Consider the following 16,194-nt stretch of genomic DNA (forward strand, 5'->3'; position numbering starts at 1 on the left):
TCCATTGATCATCCTTGAGATGTTTCTGCAACTTGATTGGAGTCCACCTGTGGTAAATTCAATTGATTGGACATGATTTGGAAAGGCACACACCTGTCTATATAAGGTCCCACAGTTGACAGTGCATGTCAGAGCAAAAAACAAGCCATAAGGTCGAAATAATTGTACATAGAGCTCCAAGACAGGATTGTGTCGAGGCATGGATCTGGGGAAGGGTACCAAACAATTTCTACAGCATTGAAGGTCCCCAAGAACACAGTGGCCTCCATCCTTCTTAAATGGAAGAAGTTTGGAACCACCAACACTCTTCCTAGAGCTGGCCGCCCGGCCAAACTGGGGAAAAGGGCCTTGGTCAGGGAGGTGACCAAAAACCCAATGGTCACTCTGACAGAGCTCCAGAGTTCTTCTGTGGAAATGGTAGAACCTTCCAGAAGGACAACCATCTCTGCAGCACTCCACCAATAAGGCCTTTATGGTAGAGTGGCCAGACGGAAGCCACTCCTCAGTAAAAGGCACATGACAGCCCACTTGGAGTTTGCCAAAAGGCACCTAAAGGACTCTCAGACCATGAGAAACAAGATTCTCTGGTGTGATGAAACCACGATTGAACTCTTTGGCCTGAATGCCAAGTGTCACATCTGGAGGAAACCTGGCACCATCCCTACGGTGAAGCATGGTGGTTGCAGCATCATGCTGTGGGGATGTTTTTCAGCGACGGGGACTGGGAGACTAGTCAGGATCGAGGGAAAGATGAACGGAGCGAAGTACAGCAAGATCCTTGATGAAAACCTGCTCCAGAGCGCTCAGGACCTCAGACTGGGGCGAAGGTTCACCTTCCAACAGGACAATGATCCTAAGCACACAGCCAAGACAACACAGGAGTGGCTTCGGGACAAGTCTCTGAATGTCCTTGAGTGGCCCAGCCAGAGCCCGGACATGAACCCGATCAAACATCTCTGGAGAGACCTGAAAATAGCTGTGCAGCGACGCTCCCCATCCAACCTGACAGAGTTTGAGATGATCTGCAGAGAAGATTGGGAGAAACTCCCCAAATACAGGTGTGCCAAGCTTGTAGCGTCATACCCAAGAATGATCGAGGCTGTAATCGCTGCCAAAGGTGTTTCAACAAAGTAATGAGTAAAAGGTCTGAATACTTCTGTAAATGTGATATTTTTATTTTATTTTTATAAATTAGCAAACATTTCTAAAACCCTGTGTTTGCTTTGTAATTATGGGTTATTGTGTGTAGATTGATGAGGGGGGGGGGGGGAACTATTTAATCCATTTTAGAATGAGGCTGTAACATAACAAATTGTGGAGGAAGTCAAGGGGTCTGAATACTTTCTGAATGCACTGTAGAACACAGACAACAATCAAAGCTATATACAGGTGTCGTCAAATCTGGAGGACATGAGAACAGAATTTGCAGAGGTCCATGAAAGGTTTTCTGAACAGCAAGGTCTTGAGCTGTGCCTTAAAAGGAGGACAGAGACTCTGCAGCCCTAACAGTGTCTGGGAGTGCGTTCCACAGCCACGGAGACGCACAACTGAAAGCCCTGTCGCCCATAGTTTTTAGTCAGCTGCGGGGCTGCTGAAGGGAGATGGGCCTGGATGAGTGAAGTGTGCGTGTGGGGCAGGAGGGGAGGGTAGAATGAGGTCAGACAGGTACTTGGGGTCCAGAGTTGTGGATAGCTTGGTAGGTGTGAACCAGGATTCTGTACCTGATGCGTGAGCATATGGGGAGCCATTGGAGGTTGAACAGTCCTGGAGTGATGTGCACGCGGGGGAGAGGTGTGGGTGAGGACATGTGCAGCACAGTTCTGGACATATTGTATAGCCTGTTTAGGCACTTGGCTCCAACACTTGGCTCCAAATGTCTGATGTGGTGAATAAAGATGTCTGTAAGCCTGGCCTTTAATTTTCCACTGTTTGGTTTTCTCAGCATTACCGAAAGGCTTGGTTCACATGCTAATATAAATTACCATGAAGGAAAGTTTGACTCCCCCCAAGGCCCCCCAAACTAAGAATCTAAAATAAAGCTCACCATGTTTGATTTGTGAAGAAATATACGGTTCCAGGGTTAATATCCTCAGCTGCCAGAGAGCAATTTTCTGGTTGATTAGCTTTGAGAATGCTTAGAATGCTTAGAATGCTTAGAATGCTTAGAATGCTTAGAAAAGTGGAACTACCTATGAATACTGATCTCTATCCACACTCTGTGCATATTAGGAAAATAACACCCTCATACTTGTTTAACTTTATGTACTTCCAATGAATGATGTAGCATGTGAGTTTGCAACATTGGATAAATGTATTTTTGGTTCCAACCTAACCTAACGTAAAATAAATGCCTGAGATGCGTTTCCTTCTTTCAGTTCCTGACGAGAAAAAAACAGAAATACTGGTAAACATCCAAATGTGGAAGTCACATGTTCTCTTCCATCTCCCTCAAAACTGAATGCATCTAGTTGTTTCCCCCGCTGAGGATGGTTACAACTATATGCCATGAGTAAAATTCTTAAGGGCTATACATAATCTAAGCAAACGGAGCGACGGATGTCCGTTTGCGTAGTTCTGTGTACTTTTGTGTGGCTGAATTTTTAGGAACGGACCATATGCGATGCGCAGTCGCTCTGTTTGCGTATAGTGTGTAGAGTCCTTTAGGGCTGGTTTCCCAGATACAGATTAATCCTAGTCCTGGACTAAAACGTTAAGAGATCTAAGAGATTCTCCATTGCAGCACTTTTTAGTCCAGGATTTATTTGTGTTCGGAAAACCGGCCCTTATACACCTCACCTTCAGTCTAATACAAACGGCATTAAATCACCGTCATTTTCGTTAAAGCGTGGAACCAGACAAGGTTGTCCTGTATCGCCTGTTTTAATCGCTTTTGTCATAGAGCCACTTCCCATCTCTGTTAGAATAGTGAAACTACCTAGGCATGCTGATTTTGAAAAAAGGGATATACACAGCCTCCTGCCTGTTTAGGTTTTATAGAATTCCAATGAATTATGTAGCAAGTGAGCTCTGTGTGACAACTAAACAGCTATGGGCTTTTCATTATAGAACTCATCTCAGGAACATCTCTTGTAATTGGTTGGTGTGTGTGCATTATTCATTGTTTAAAATAGCTGTAGAGATGTGCCCTTGAGCAAGGCACTTAACCCTAAATGCTCCTGTAAGTCGCTCTGGATAAGAGCGTCTGCTAAATAAAATGTAAATGTAGAGTTCCTTTATCAAATCAAATTCAAATCAAACGTATTTATAAAGGCCTTTTTACATCAGCAGATGTCACAAAGTGCGTATACAGAAACCCAGCCTAAAACCCCAAACAGCAAGCAATGCAGATGTAGAAGCACGGTGGCTAGGGAAAAACTCCCTAGAAAGCCAGGAACCTAGGAAGAAAACCTAGAGAGGATCCAGGCTCTGAGGGGTGGCCAGATTGCTCTGTCCTCTGTTAGGCTCGGCAATAAAACCAGTGAACGCAAGACATCTGGTCCAAAGCCGAGTAGGGAGCAGGGAGGGCAGAAAGAGAGCAGGGAGTTGGACAGGGCATGCATTTTGGATTCTGGGAGTCTAATTTACATTTTCAAGGTCACACCAACCAATTTCAAGCTGTTTCTGAGAAAAGTCTGAGGCATCATTTTCACTCAACTCAACTCTTCAACTCAAAACTTTATTCCCAATAAATCCATGTATACCCTATATCTTTGTTATACCCAATATATATATATATATTTTTAATATTTTATACTCATATATTTTATAACCAATATAATTTTTATGTATATTTAATACTCATATATTTTATACCAGTTTATACATGATATATATTTTGATATATTTTATACTGATATATTTTAAACCCATTTATACCCGATATATATATATATATTTATATATTTTATACTCATTTATACCCAATATATATTTTGTATATATTTTATACTCATTTATACCTGATTTCTTGTTTCCATTTTTACTGCACTGTGTCACGCCTAGTCCCCAGCTCCAGCACTAGACGTCGCCGTTCTACTAACCACTGGCAATCTTCATTACCCACACCTGCTCTCCATCATTACCCACACCTGCTCCCCATCATTACCCACACCTGTTCTCCATCATTACCCACACCTGCTCTCCATCATTACCCACACCTGGCAACCATCATTACACACACCTGCTCCCCATCATTACCCACACCTGGTCTCCATCATTACACACACATGTTCCCCATCATTACACACACCTGTTCCCCATCATTACCCACACCTGGTCTCCATCATTACACACACCTGGTCTCCATCATTACACACACCTGTTCCCCATCATTACACACACCTGTTCCCCATCATTACACACACCTGCTCTCCATCATTACACACACCTGCTCTCCATCATTACACACACCTGCTCTCCATCATTACACACACCTGTTCCCCATCATTACACACACCTGTTCCCCATCATTACACACACCTGGTAACCATCATTACACACACCTGTTCCCCATCATTACCCACACCTGGTCTCCATCATTACACACACCTGGTCTCCATCATTACACACACCTGTTCCCCATCATTACACACACCTGTTCCCCATCATTACACACACCTGCTCTCCATCATTACACACACCTGCTCTCCATCATTACACACACCTGCTCTCCATCATTACACACACCTGCTCTCCATCATTACCCACACCTGGACTTCACCATCACCTTGATGACCTTCCCTTTATTTAGCCCTCAGTAGCCTCAGTCATCAGGCAGTATTGGTTTGTTTTCATTCACGTTCTGTACGCTTCTCATGTTTTGTTTATCTGCATTCTTCATTATTAAACTCACCTTCTGCACCTGCTTCCTGATTCCCGGTGTATATGTGACACACTGTTAGGAGCTACTAACACAAGCATTTCGCTGCACCCGCTATAACATCTGATAAACTGTGTCCGCGACAGATAAACGTTGATTTGATTTGAGCTCTGTCCTACCTCAGAGGTAGGGTTAGGGCCCTTTGTTTTTATAATATATAATAATAAATATCCTATAACTCTGTTCTATAGCTCAGAAGCAGCAGGGCCAAACCTAACCCTTCATCAGGGAGATGAACACCACCAGTATGGCCTGTGTGCTGTGGCATCAACCCTCCATCCAGCCATATACAGTGCTTTAGAAAGTATTCACACCTCTTGATTTTTCTACATTTTGCTGTGTTACAGCCTGAATTTGAAATGGATTAAATGTAGATTTTTTGGTCACTGGCCTACATACAATACCCCTTAATATCAGTTTTCATCTATATTTTTCGTAGCTGTCTATTTACCACAACAACCCGATGCTGGCACTAAGACCGCACTCAACCAGCTGTATTGGGCCATAAGAAAACAAGAAAATGCACATTGAAAGGCGGCGTTTCTCGTGGCCGGTGATTTTAATGCAGGGAAACTGAAATCTATTTCACCTCATTTTTACCAGCACGTCACCTGTGCCACCAGAGGTGACAAATCTCTAGATCACCTTTATTCCACACACAGAAATGCATACACAGCCCTCCCTCGCCCTCCCTTTGACAAATCAGACCATAACTCTATCCTCCTGCTTCCTGCTTAGAAGCAGAAACTCAAACAGGAAGTACCAGTGACATGCTCAATACGGAAGTGGTCCGATGAAGCGGATTCAAACTACAGGACTGTTTTGCTAGCACAGATTGGAATATGTTCTGGGATTCCACCGATAGCATTGAGGAGTTTCCCACATCAGTGATCTATTTCATTAATAAGTACATCGACGACGTCGTCCCCAGAGTGACTGTATGTACGTACCCCAACCAGAAGCCATGGATTACAGGCAGCATCCGCACTGAGCTAAAGGCTAGAGCTGCTGCTTTCAAGGAGCAGGACGCTAATCCGGACACTTATAAGAAATCCCGCTAGGACCTCCGACGAGACATCAAACAGGCAAAGCGTCAATATAGGACTAAGATCGAATCATACTACGCCGGCTCTGACGCTCGATGGATGTAGCAGGGCTTGCAAACTATCACGGATTACAAAGGGAAACACAGCTGCGAGCTGCCCAGCGACGCGTGCCTACCAGACGAGCTAAATGCCTTCTATGCTCGCTTCGAGGCAAGCAACACTGAATCATGCATGAGAGCACCAGTTGTGTGATCTCGCTCTCCGTAGCCATTGTGAGTAAGAGCTTTAAACAGGTTAACATTCGCAAGGTCGCAGGCAAAATGGAAACCAGGATGCGTACTCAGAGCATGCACTGACCAGCTGGCAAGTGTCTTCACATCCATTTTCAAACTATTCCTGACACGGTCTGTAATACCAACTTGTTTCAAGCAGACCACCATAGTCCCCATGCCCACGAAAGCCAAGGTAACTTGTTTAAATGACTATCGCCCCGTAGCGCTCACATCTATAGCCATAAAATCCTTTGAAAGGCTGGTCACAGCTCACATCAACAGCATCATCCCAGACACCCTGGACCCACTCCAATTCGCATACCTCCCCAACAGTTCCACAGATGATACTATCTCTATCACACTTAACACTGCCCTGGACAAAAGGAATACCTATGCAAGAATGCTGTTCATTGACTACAGCTCAGCATTCAACAGTATAGTCCCTTCCAAGCTCATCACCAAGCTCAGGACCCTGGGACTAAACACCTCCCTTTGCAACTGGATCCAGGACTTCCTGACGGGCCGCCCCCAGGCGGTGAGGGTAGGCAACAACACATCTGCCACGCTGACCATCAACTCGAGGGCCCCACAGGGCTGTAAGACTGGGTGCCGTGCACGACTCCAACACCATCATCAAGTTTGCTGAATACACAACGGTGGTAGGCCTGATCACCGATGACAATGAGTCAGCCTCTAGGGAGGAAGTCAGAGACCTGGCAGTGTGGTGCCAGAACATCAGCCTCTCCCTCAACGTCAAAAAGACAAATCTGATCTTGAACTACAGGAAACGGAGGGGCAAGCACGCCCCCATCCACATCGATGGGGCTGTAGTGGAGCGGGTCGAGATCTTCAAGTTCCTCTGTGTCTACATCACTAAGGAATTAACAAGGTCCACACACACCCACATAGTTGTGAAGAGGGCAAGACAGCACCTCTTCCCCCTCAGGAGGCTGAAAATATTTGACATGGGCCCTCAGATCCTCAAAAAGTTCTACAGCTTGACTGAGAGTATCTTGACTGGCTGCATCACCGCCTTGTTACGGCAACTGCAAGGCACCCGACCGCAAGGTGCTACAGAGGGTGGTGAGTACGGCCCAGTACATCACTGGGGCCGAGCTCCCTGCCATCCAGGACCTCTATACCAGGCGGTGTCAGAGGAAGGCCGAGCTCCCTGCCATCCAGGACCTCTATACCAGGCGGTGTCAGAGGAAGGCCGAGCTCCCTGCCATCCAGGACCACTATACCAGGTGGTGTCAGAGGAAGGCCAAGCTCCCTGCCATCCAGGACCACTATACCAGGCGGTGTCAGAGGAAGGGCTAAATAATTGTCAAAGACTCCAGCCACCCAAGCCATAGACAGTTGTCTCTGCTACCGCACGGCAAACGGTACCAGTGTACCAACCAGCAGGACCCTGAACTGCTAAACAAGGCTGCTAAATAGCTAATCAAATGGCTACCCGGACTACCTGCATTTACCCTTTTTTGAACTCACTCTCTTGCACTGACTCTATGCACACACGCTGGCACATAATTACACTGACACCCCAACACACACATCTACACTACATACGCCCACACACACATAACGTGCGCACACATGAATACAGACGCCACTCTCACACACACACGCTCCCGAGTTGCGCAGCGGTCTAAGGCACTGCATCTCAGTGCTTGAGGCGTCACTACAGACCCCCTGGTTCGATTCCAGGCTGTATCACAATCCGGCCGTGATTGGGAGTCCCATAGGGCGGCTCACAATTGGCCCAACGTCGTTCGGGTTTGGCCGGGGTAGGCCGTCATTGTCAATAAGAATTTGTTCTTAACTGACTTGCCTGGTTAAAAAATTAAAAACACAGACGGACTTTGACATACGCTACAGCACAGTCTATTATCTATCCTGTTGTCTAGTCACTTTACCCCTACCTACGGTATACTGCTGCTACTGTCTATTATCTATCCTGTTGTCAAGTCACTTTACCCCTACCTACAGTATACTGCTGCTACTGTCTATTATCTATCCTGTTGTCTAGTCACTTTACCCCTACCTACAGTATACTGCTGCTACTGTCTATTATCTATCCTGTTAGTGCAAGAGAGTCTGTTGTCTAGTCACTTTACCCCTACCTACAGTATACTGCTGCTACTGTCTATTATCTATCCTGTTGTCTAGTCACTTTACCCCTACCTACAGTATACTGCTGCTACTGTCTATTATCTATCCTGTTGCCTAGTCACTTTACCCCTACCTACAGTATACTGCTGCTACTGTCTATTATCTATCCTGTTGTCTAGTCACTTTACCCCTACCTACAGTATACTGCTGCTACTGTCTATTATCTATCCTGTTGTCTAGTCACTTTACCCCTACCTACAGTATACTGCTGCTACTGTCTATTATCTATCCTGTTGCCTAGTCACTTTACCCCTACCTACAGTATACTGCTGCTACTGTCTATTATATATCCTGTTGCCTAGTCACTTTACCCCTACCTACAGTATACTGCTGCTACTGTCTATTATCTATCCTGTTGCCTAGTCACTTTACCCCTACCTACAGTATACTGCTGCTACTGTCTATTATCTATCCTGTTGTCTAGTCACTTTACCCCTACCTACAGTATACTGCTGCTACTGTCTATTATCTATCCTGTTGCCTAGTCACTTTACCCCTACCTACAGTATACTGCTGCTACTGTCTATTATCTATCCTGTTGTCTAGTCACTTTACCCCTACCTACAGTATACTGCTGCTACTGTCTATTATCTATCCTGTTGTCTAGTCACTTTACCCCTACCTACAGTATACTGCTGCTACTGTCTATTATCTATCCTGTTGACTAGTCACTTTACCCCTACCTACAGTATACTGCTGCTACTGTCTATTATCTATCCTGTTGTCTAGTCACTTTACCCCTACCTACAGTATACTGCTGCTACTGTCTATTATCTATCCTGTTGCCTAGTCACTTTACCCCTACCTACAGTATACTGCTGCTACTGTCTATTATCTATCCTGTTGTCTAGTCACTTTACCCCTACCTATATGTACATAGCTACCTCAATTACCGCGTACTCCTGCACATCGTCTCAGTACTGGTACTCCCTGTATGTAGCCATGTTATTACCTGGTACCCCTGCACATCATCTCAGTACTGGTACTTCCTGTATATAACCATGTTATTACCTGGTACTCCCTGTATATAGCCATGTTATTACCTGGTACCCCTGCACATCATCTCAGTACTGGTACTTCCTGTATATAACCATGTTATTACCTGGTACTTCCTGTATATAGCCATGTTATTACCTGGTACTTCCTGTATATAACCATGTTATTACCTGGTACTTCCTGTTTATAACCATGTTATTACCTGGTACTTCCTGTATATAGCCATGTTATTACCTGGTACTTCCTGTATATAGCCATGTTATTTTTTACTTGTTATTGTTATTCGTTATTCACAGTGTATTTATTCCTCGTGTCACTATTTCTATTTTTATTGTTAATTTTCTTCCTTTATCTTTAACTCTGCATTGTTGTAAAATGACCCGTCAGTCAGCATTTCACTGTTGTTTACGAATCATGTGACAATTAAAATTGGATTTGATTTACATGAATACCCTATATCTCTGTCCTATATTTCAGAGACAGCAGGGCCACACCCAGCGCTTCATCAGGGAGGTGAACACCACCAGCAGGGCCTGTGTTCTGTGGGATCTGGACGAGGAGACAGACTACATTATCCAGGTCCAGTCCATTGGTCTGTATGGAGAGAGTCAGGCCAGCAAGAAGGTCCACTTCAGAACCCTCAAGAAGTCTGACCGCTTCCTTTCCAACAGCTCCAATCAAGGTACAGTCACACTAACCCTTCCCCTAGCCCTATCACTAACCCTCCAACCAAGGTACATTTACACTAACCCTGACCCCTAACCCTTACCATTTCCCACCAACAGCTCCAGACAAGGTAATCCTAATCCGTTCTGCCTCTTTGTGAAGTTGTTGCATTTCTGCATGCAGACACAGACTGAGATAGATACAGACTGAGGTAGAATGAGATAGATACAGACTGAGGTAGAATGAGATTGAAACAGACTGAGGTAGAATGAGGTAGATACAGACTGAGGTAGAATGAGGTAGATACAGACTGAGGTAGAATGAGGTAGATACAGACTGAGGTAGAATGAGGTAGATACAGACTGAGGTAGAATGAGGTAGATACAGACTGAGGTAGAATGAGGTAGATACAGACTGAGGTAGAATGAGGTAGATACAGACTGAGGTAGAATGAGGTAGATACAGACTGAGGTAGAATGAGATAGATACAGAATTAGGTAGAATGAGGTAGATACAGACTGAGGTAGAATGAGGTAGATACAGACTGAGGTAGAATGAGATAGATACAGACTGAGGTAGAATGAGATAGATACAGACTGAGGTAGAATGAGATAGATACAGGATTAGGTAGAATGAGGTAGATACACAATGAGGCAGATACACAATGAGGCAGATAAACAATGAGGCAGATACAGAATGAGGCAGATACAGAATGAGGCAGATACAGAATTAGGCAGATATAGAATGAAGTAGATACATAATGAAGTAGATACATAATGAGGTAGATACATAATGAGGTAGATACATAATGAGGTAGATACAGAATGAGGTAGATACATAATGAGGTAGATACAGAATGAGGCAGATACAGAATGAGGTAGAATGAGGCAGATACAGAATGAGGTAGATACAGAATGAGGCAGAATGAGGAAGATACAGAACGAGGTAGAATAAGGCAGATACACAATGAGGTAGATACAGAATGAGGTAGATACAGAATGAGGTAGAATGAGGAAGATACAGAACGAGGTATTTACAGAATGAAGTAGATACAGAATGAAGTAGATACATAATGAGGTAGATACATAATGAGGTAGATACAGAATGAGGTAGATACATAATGAGGTAGATACAGAATGAGGCAGATACAGAATGAGGTAGAATGAGGGAGATACAGAATGAGGTAGATACAGAATGAGGCAGATACAGAATGAGGTAGATACAGAATGAGGCAGATATAAAATGAGGTAGATACAGAATGAGGTAGAATGAGGCAGATACAGAAGGAGGTAGAATGAGGCAGATACAGAAGGAGGTAGAATGAGGCAGATACATAATGAGGTAGATACATAATGAGGTAGATACAGAATGAGATAGATACAGAATTAGATAGAATGAGGCAGATACAGAATGTGGTAGAATGAGGTAGATACAGAATTAAGTAGAATGAGGCAGATAAAGTGTGATGTATATACATAATGAGGTACATTTACATTTACATTTACGTCATTTAGCAGACGCTCTTATCCAGAGCGACTTACAAATTGGTGCATTCACCCTATAGCCAGTGGGATAACCACTTTACAATTTTTTTTTTTTTTTTGGAAGGATTACTTTATCCTATCCCAGGTATTCCTTAAAGAGGTGGGGTTTCAAATGTCTCCGGAAGGTGGTGAGTGACTCCGCTGTCCTGGCGTCGTGAGGGAGCTTGTTCCACCATTGGGGTGCCAGAGCAGCGAACAGTTTTGAATGAGGCAGATACATAATGAGACAGAATGAGGCAGATACAGAATGAGGTTGATACAGAATGAGGTAGATACAGAATGAGGTAGATACAGAATGAGGTAGATACAGAATGAGGTAGATACATAATGACGTATATTCAGAATGAGGCAGAATTAGGAACATACAAAATGAGGCAGAATTAGTCAAATACAGAATTAGGCAGATACAGAATGAGGTAGATACAGAATGAGTCAGATATAGAATGAGGCAGATACAGAATGAGGTATATACAGAATGAGGCAGATACAGAATGAGGCAGATACAGAATGAGGCAGAATGAGGCAGATACAGAATGAGGCAGATACAGAATGAGGCAGAATGAGGCAGATACAGAATGAGGCTGATACAGAATAAGGTAGATACAGAATGAGGTACAGTGGGGGAAAAAAGTATTTAGTCAGCCACTAATTGTGCAAGTTCTCCCACTTAAAAAGATGAGAGAGGCCTGTAATTTCCATCATAGCTACACGTCAACTATGACAGACAAAATGAGAAGAAAAAAACCCAGAAAATCACATTGTAGGATTTTTAATGAATTTATTTGCAAATTATGGTGGAAAATAAGTATTTGGTCAATAACAAAAGTTTCACAATACTTTGTTATATACCCTTTGTTGGCAATGACACAGGTCAAACGTTTTCTGTAAGTCTTCACAAGGTTTTCACACACTGTTGCTGGTATTTTGGCCCATTCCTCCATGCAGATCTCCTCTAGAGCAGTGATGTTTTGGGGCTGTCGCTGGGCAACACGGACTTTCAACTCCCTCCAAAGATTTTCTATGGGGTTGAGATCTGGAGACTGGCTAGGCCACTCCAGGACCTTGAAATGCTTCTTACGAAGCCACTCCTTCGTTGCCCGGGCGGTGTGTTTGGGATCATTGTCATGCTGAAAGACCCAGCCACGTTTCATCTTCAATGCCCTTGCTGATGGAAGGAGGTTTTCACTCAAAATCTCATGATACATGGCCCCATTTATTCTTTCCTTTACACGGATCAGTCGTCCTGGTCCCTTTGCAGAAAAACAGCCCCAAAGCATGTTGTTTCCACCCCCATGCTTCACAGTAGGTATGGTGTTCTTTGGATGCAACTCAGCATTCTTTGTCCTCCAAACACGACGAGTTGAGTTTTTACCAAAAAGTTATATTTTGGTTTCATCTGACCATATGACATTCTCCCAATCCTCTTCTGGATCATCCAAATGCACTCTAGCAAACTTCAGACGGGCCTGGACATGTACTGGCTTAAGCAGGGGGACACGTCTGGCACTGCAGGATTTGAGTCCCTGGCGGCGTAGTGTGTTACTGATGGTAGGCTTTGTTACTTTGGTCCCAGCTCTCTGCAGGTCATTCACTAGGTCCCCCCGTGTGATTCTGGGATTTTTGCTCACCGTTCTTGTGATCATTTTGACCCCACAAGGTGAGATCTTGCGTGGAGCCCCAGATCGAGGGAGATTATCAGTGGTCTTGTATGTCTTCCAATTCCTAATAATTGCTCCCACAGTTGATTTTTTCAAACCAAGCTGCTTACCTATTGCAGATTCAGTCTTCCCAGCCTGGTGCAGGTCTACAATTTTGTTTCTGGTGTCCTTTGACAGCTCTTTGGTCTTGGCCATAGTGGAGTTTGGAGTGTGACTGTTTGAGGTTGTGGACAGGTGTCTTTTATACTGATAACAAGTTCAAACAGGTGCCATTAATACAGGTAACGAGTGGAGGACAGAGGAGCCTCTTAAAGAAGAAGTTACAGGTCTGTGAGAGCCAGAAATCTTGCTTGTTTGTAGTTGACCAAATACTTATTTTCCACCATAATTTGCAGATAAATTAATTAAAAATCCTACAATGTGATTTTCTGGATTTTATTTCTCAATTTGTCTGTCATAGTTGACGTGTACCTATGATGAAAATTACAGGCCTCTCTCATCTTTTTAAGATGGAGAACTTGCACAATTGGTGGCTGACTAAATACTTTTTTTCCCACTGTAGATACAGAATGAGGTAGATACAGAATAAGGTAGATACAGAATGAGGTAGATACAGAATGAGGTAGATACAGAATGAGGCAGATATAAAATGAGTTAGATACAGAATGAGGCAGAATGAGGCAGATACAGAATGAGGCAGATAGAGAATGAGGCAGATTTAAAATGAGGTAGATACAAAATGAGGCAGAATGAGGCAGATACAGAATGAGGTAGATACAGAATTAGGTAGATACAGAATGAGGTAGATACAGAATGAGGTATATACAGAATGAGGCAGATACAGAATGAGGCAGATACAGAATGAGGCAGAATGAGGCAGATACAGAATGAGGCAGAATGAGGCAGATACAGAATGAGGCTGATACAGAATAAGGTAGATACAGAATGAGGTAGATACAGAATGAGGTAGATACAGAATAAGGTAGATACAGAATGAGGTAGATACAGAATGAGGTAGATACAGAATGAGGTAGATACAGAATGAGGCAGATATAAAATGAGGTAGATACAGAATGAGGCAGAATGAGGCAGATACAGAATGAGGCAGAAAGAGAATGAGGCAGATTTAAAATGAGGTAGATACAAAATGAGGCAGAATGAGGCAGATACAGAATGAGGTAGATACAGAATTAGGTAGATACAGAATGGGGTAGATACAGAATGAGGTAGATACAGAATGAGGTAGATACAGAATGAGGCAGATAGAGAATGAGGCAGATTTAAAATGAGGTAGATACAGAATGAGGCAGAATGAGGCAGATACAGAATGAGGTAGATACAGAATAAGGTAGATACAGAATGAGGCAGATACAGAATGAGGTAGATACATAATGAGGTAGATACACAATGAGGTAGATACAAAATGAGGCAGAATGAGGCAGATACAGAATGAGGTAGATACAGAATTAGGTAGATACAGAATGAGGTAGATACAGAATGAGGTATATACAGAATGAGGCAGATACAGAATGAGGCAGATACAGAATGAGGCAGAATGAGGCAGATACAGAATGAGGCAGAATGAGGCAGATACAGAATGAGGCTGATACAGAATAAGGTAGATACAGAATGAGGTAGATACAGAATGAGGTAGATACAGAATAAGGTAGATACAGAATGAGGTAGATACAGAATGAGGTAGATACAGAATGAGGTAGATACAGAATGAGGCAGATATAAAATGAGGTAGATACAGAATGAGGCAGAATGAGGCAGATACAGAATGAGGTAGATACAGAATAAGGTAGATACAGAATGAGGCAGATACAGAATGAGGTAGATACATAATGAGGTAGATACACAATGAGGTAGATACAAAATGAGGCAGAATGAGGCAGATACAGAATGAGGTAGATACAGAATTAGGTAGATACAGAATGAGGTAGATACAGAATGAGGTATATACAGAATGAGGCAGATACAGAATGAGGCAGATACAGAATGAGGCAGAATGAGGCAGATACAGAATGAGGCAGAATGAGGCAGATACAGAATGAGGCTGATACAGAATAAGGTAGATACAGAATGAGGTAGATACAGAATGAGGTAGATACAGAATAAGGTAGATACAGAATGAGGTAGATACAGAATGAGGTAGATACAGAATGAGGTAGATACAGAATGAGGCAGATATAAAATGAGGTAGATACAGAATGAGGCAGAATGAGGCAGATACAGAATGAGGCAGATAGAGAATGAGGCAGATTTAAAATGAGGTAGATACAAAATGAGGCAGAATGAGGCAGATACAGAATGAGGTAGATACATCATGAGGTAGATACAGAATGAGGTAGATACAGAATGAGGTATTTACAGAATGAGGTGTGGAACTGGATTGAAATGCTATTTTAAATATTTTAAAGTACATTAGCTGGGCTTGATTGAGCTAGCAATGGAACCAATGGAATAGTTGTAAAACTGCAAACCCCACCCATCTGGCACTCTAGGCAAAACATGAAGTAAAGCAAATTCTTAAAGTATTTGAAAGTATTTGAAAGGTCTGTAGTACAGTAGGCTGGTGAGACCAGTTAAGTGCCTATAGCCTTCAGGATCCCCCGGGGGTGCCCACGGTCTCTATCTTAGTTTATTTTCTACCACCATTCAATTCATTATTGACACGGTCCGTGTCTCTCTCTCTCTCTCAATTCATTATAGATAGTCTGGGTCCCTCTCTCGCTCTTCCTCTCGCTGCTGTGAATTTATGCAACTGTAATCTCAACCCAGGGTGGCTAATCAGGATTCTGACACACACCCTAAAACACTTCAGATTGGTTATCACAGTTGACATTTTAGTCAATTAGCGGACGCTCTTATCCAGAGCGACTTAGAGGAGCAATTAGTGTTAAGTGCCTTGCTCAAGGGGGCACATAGACAGATCTTTCACCTAGTCAGCTCAGGGAT

At 43.3% G+C, this 16,194-nt stretch overlaps 1 protein-coding gene across 1 annotated transcript in view; it reads left to right on the forward strand.

Annotated features, from left to right (window-relative positions):
• LOC311107193 (fibronectin type III domain-containing protein 4-like) overlaps positions 1–16,194 on the forward strand; it is a gene marked incomplete at both ends in the record, with an annotated part of 83,488 nt that overhangs the window by 32,840 nt on the left and 34,454 nt on the right. The window contains one exon of the mRNA XM_084149681.1: positions 9,843–10,047. Coding sequence (XP_084005807.1) covers positions 9,843–10,047 — 205 coding nt within the window. The remainder of the gene's footprint in view (positions 1–9,842; positions 10,048–16,194) is intronic.

The sequence above is a fragment of the Coregonus lavaretus genome (genome assembly GCF_964263955.1).
Source record: "Coregonus lavaretus genome assembly, chromosome: 31".
Classification (NCBI taxonomy): domain Eukaryota; kingdom Metazoa; phylum Chordata; class Actinopteri; order Salmoniformes; family Salmonidae; genus Coregonus; species Coregonus lavaretus.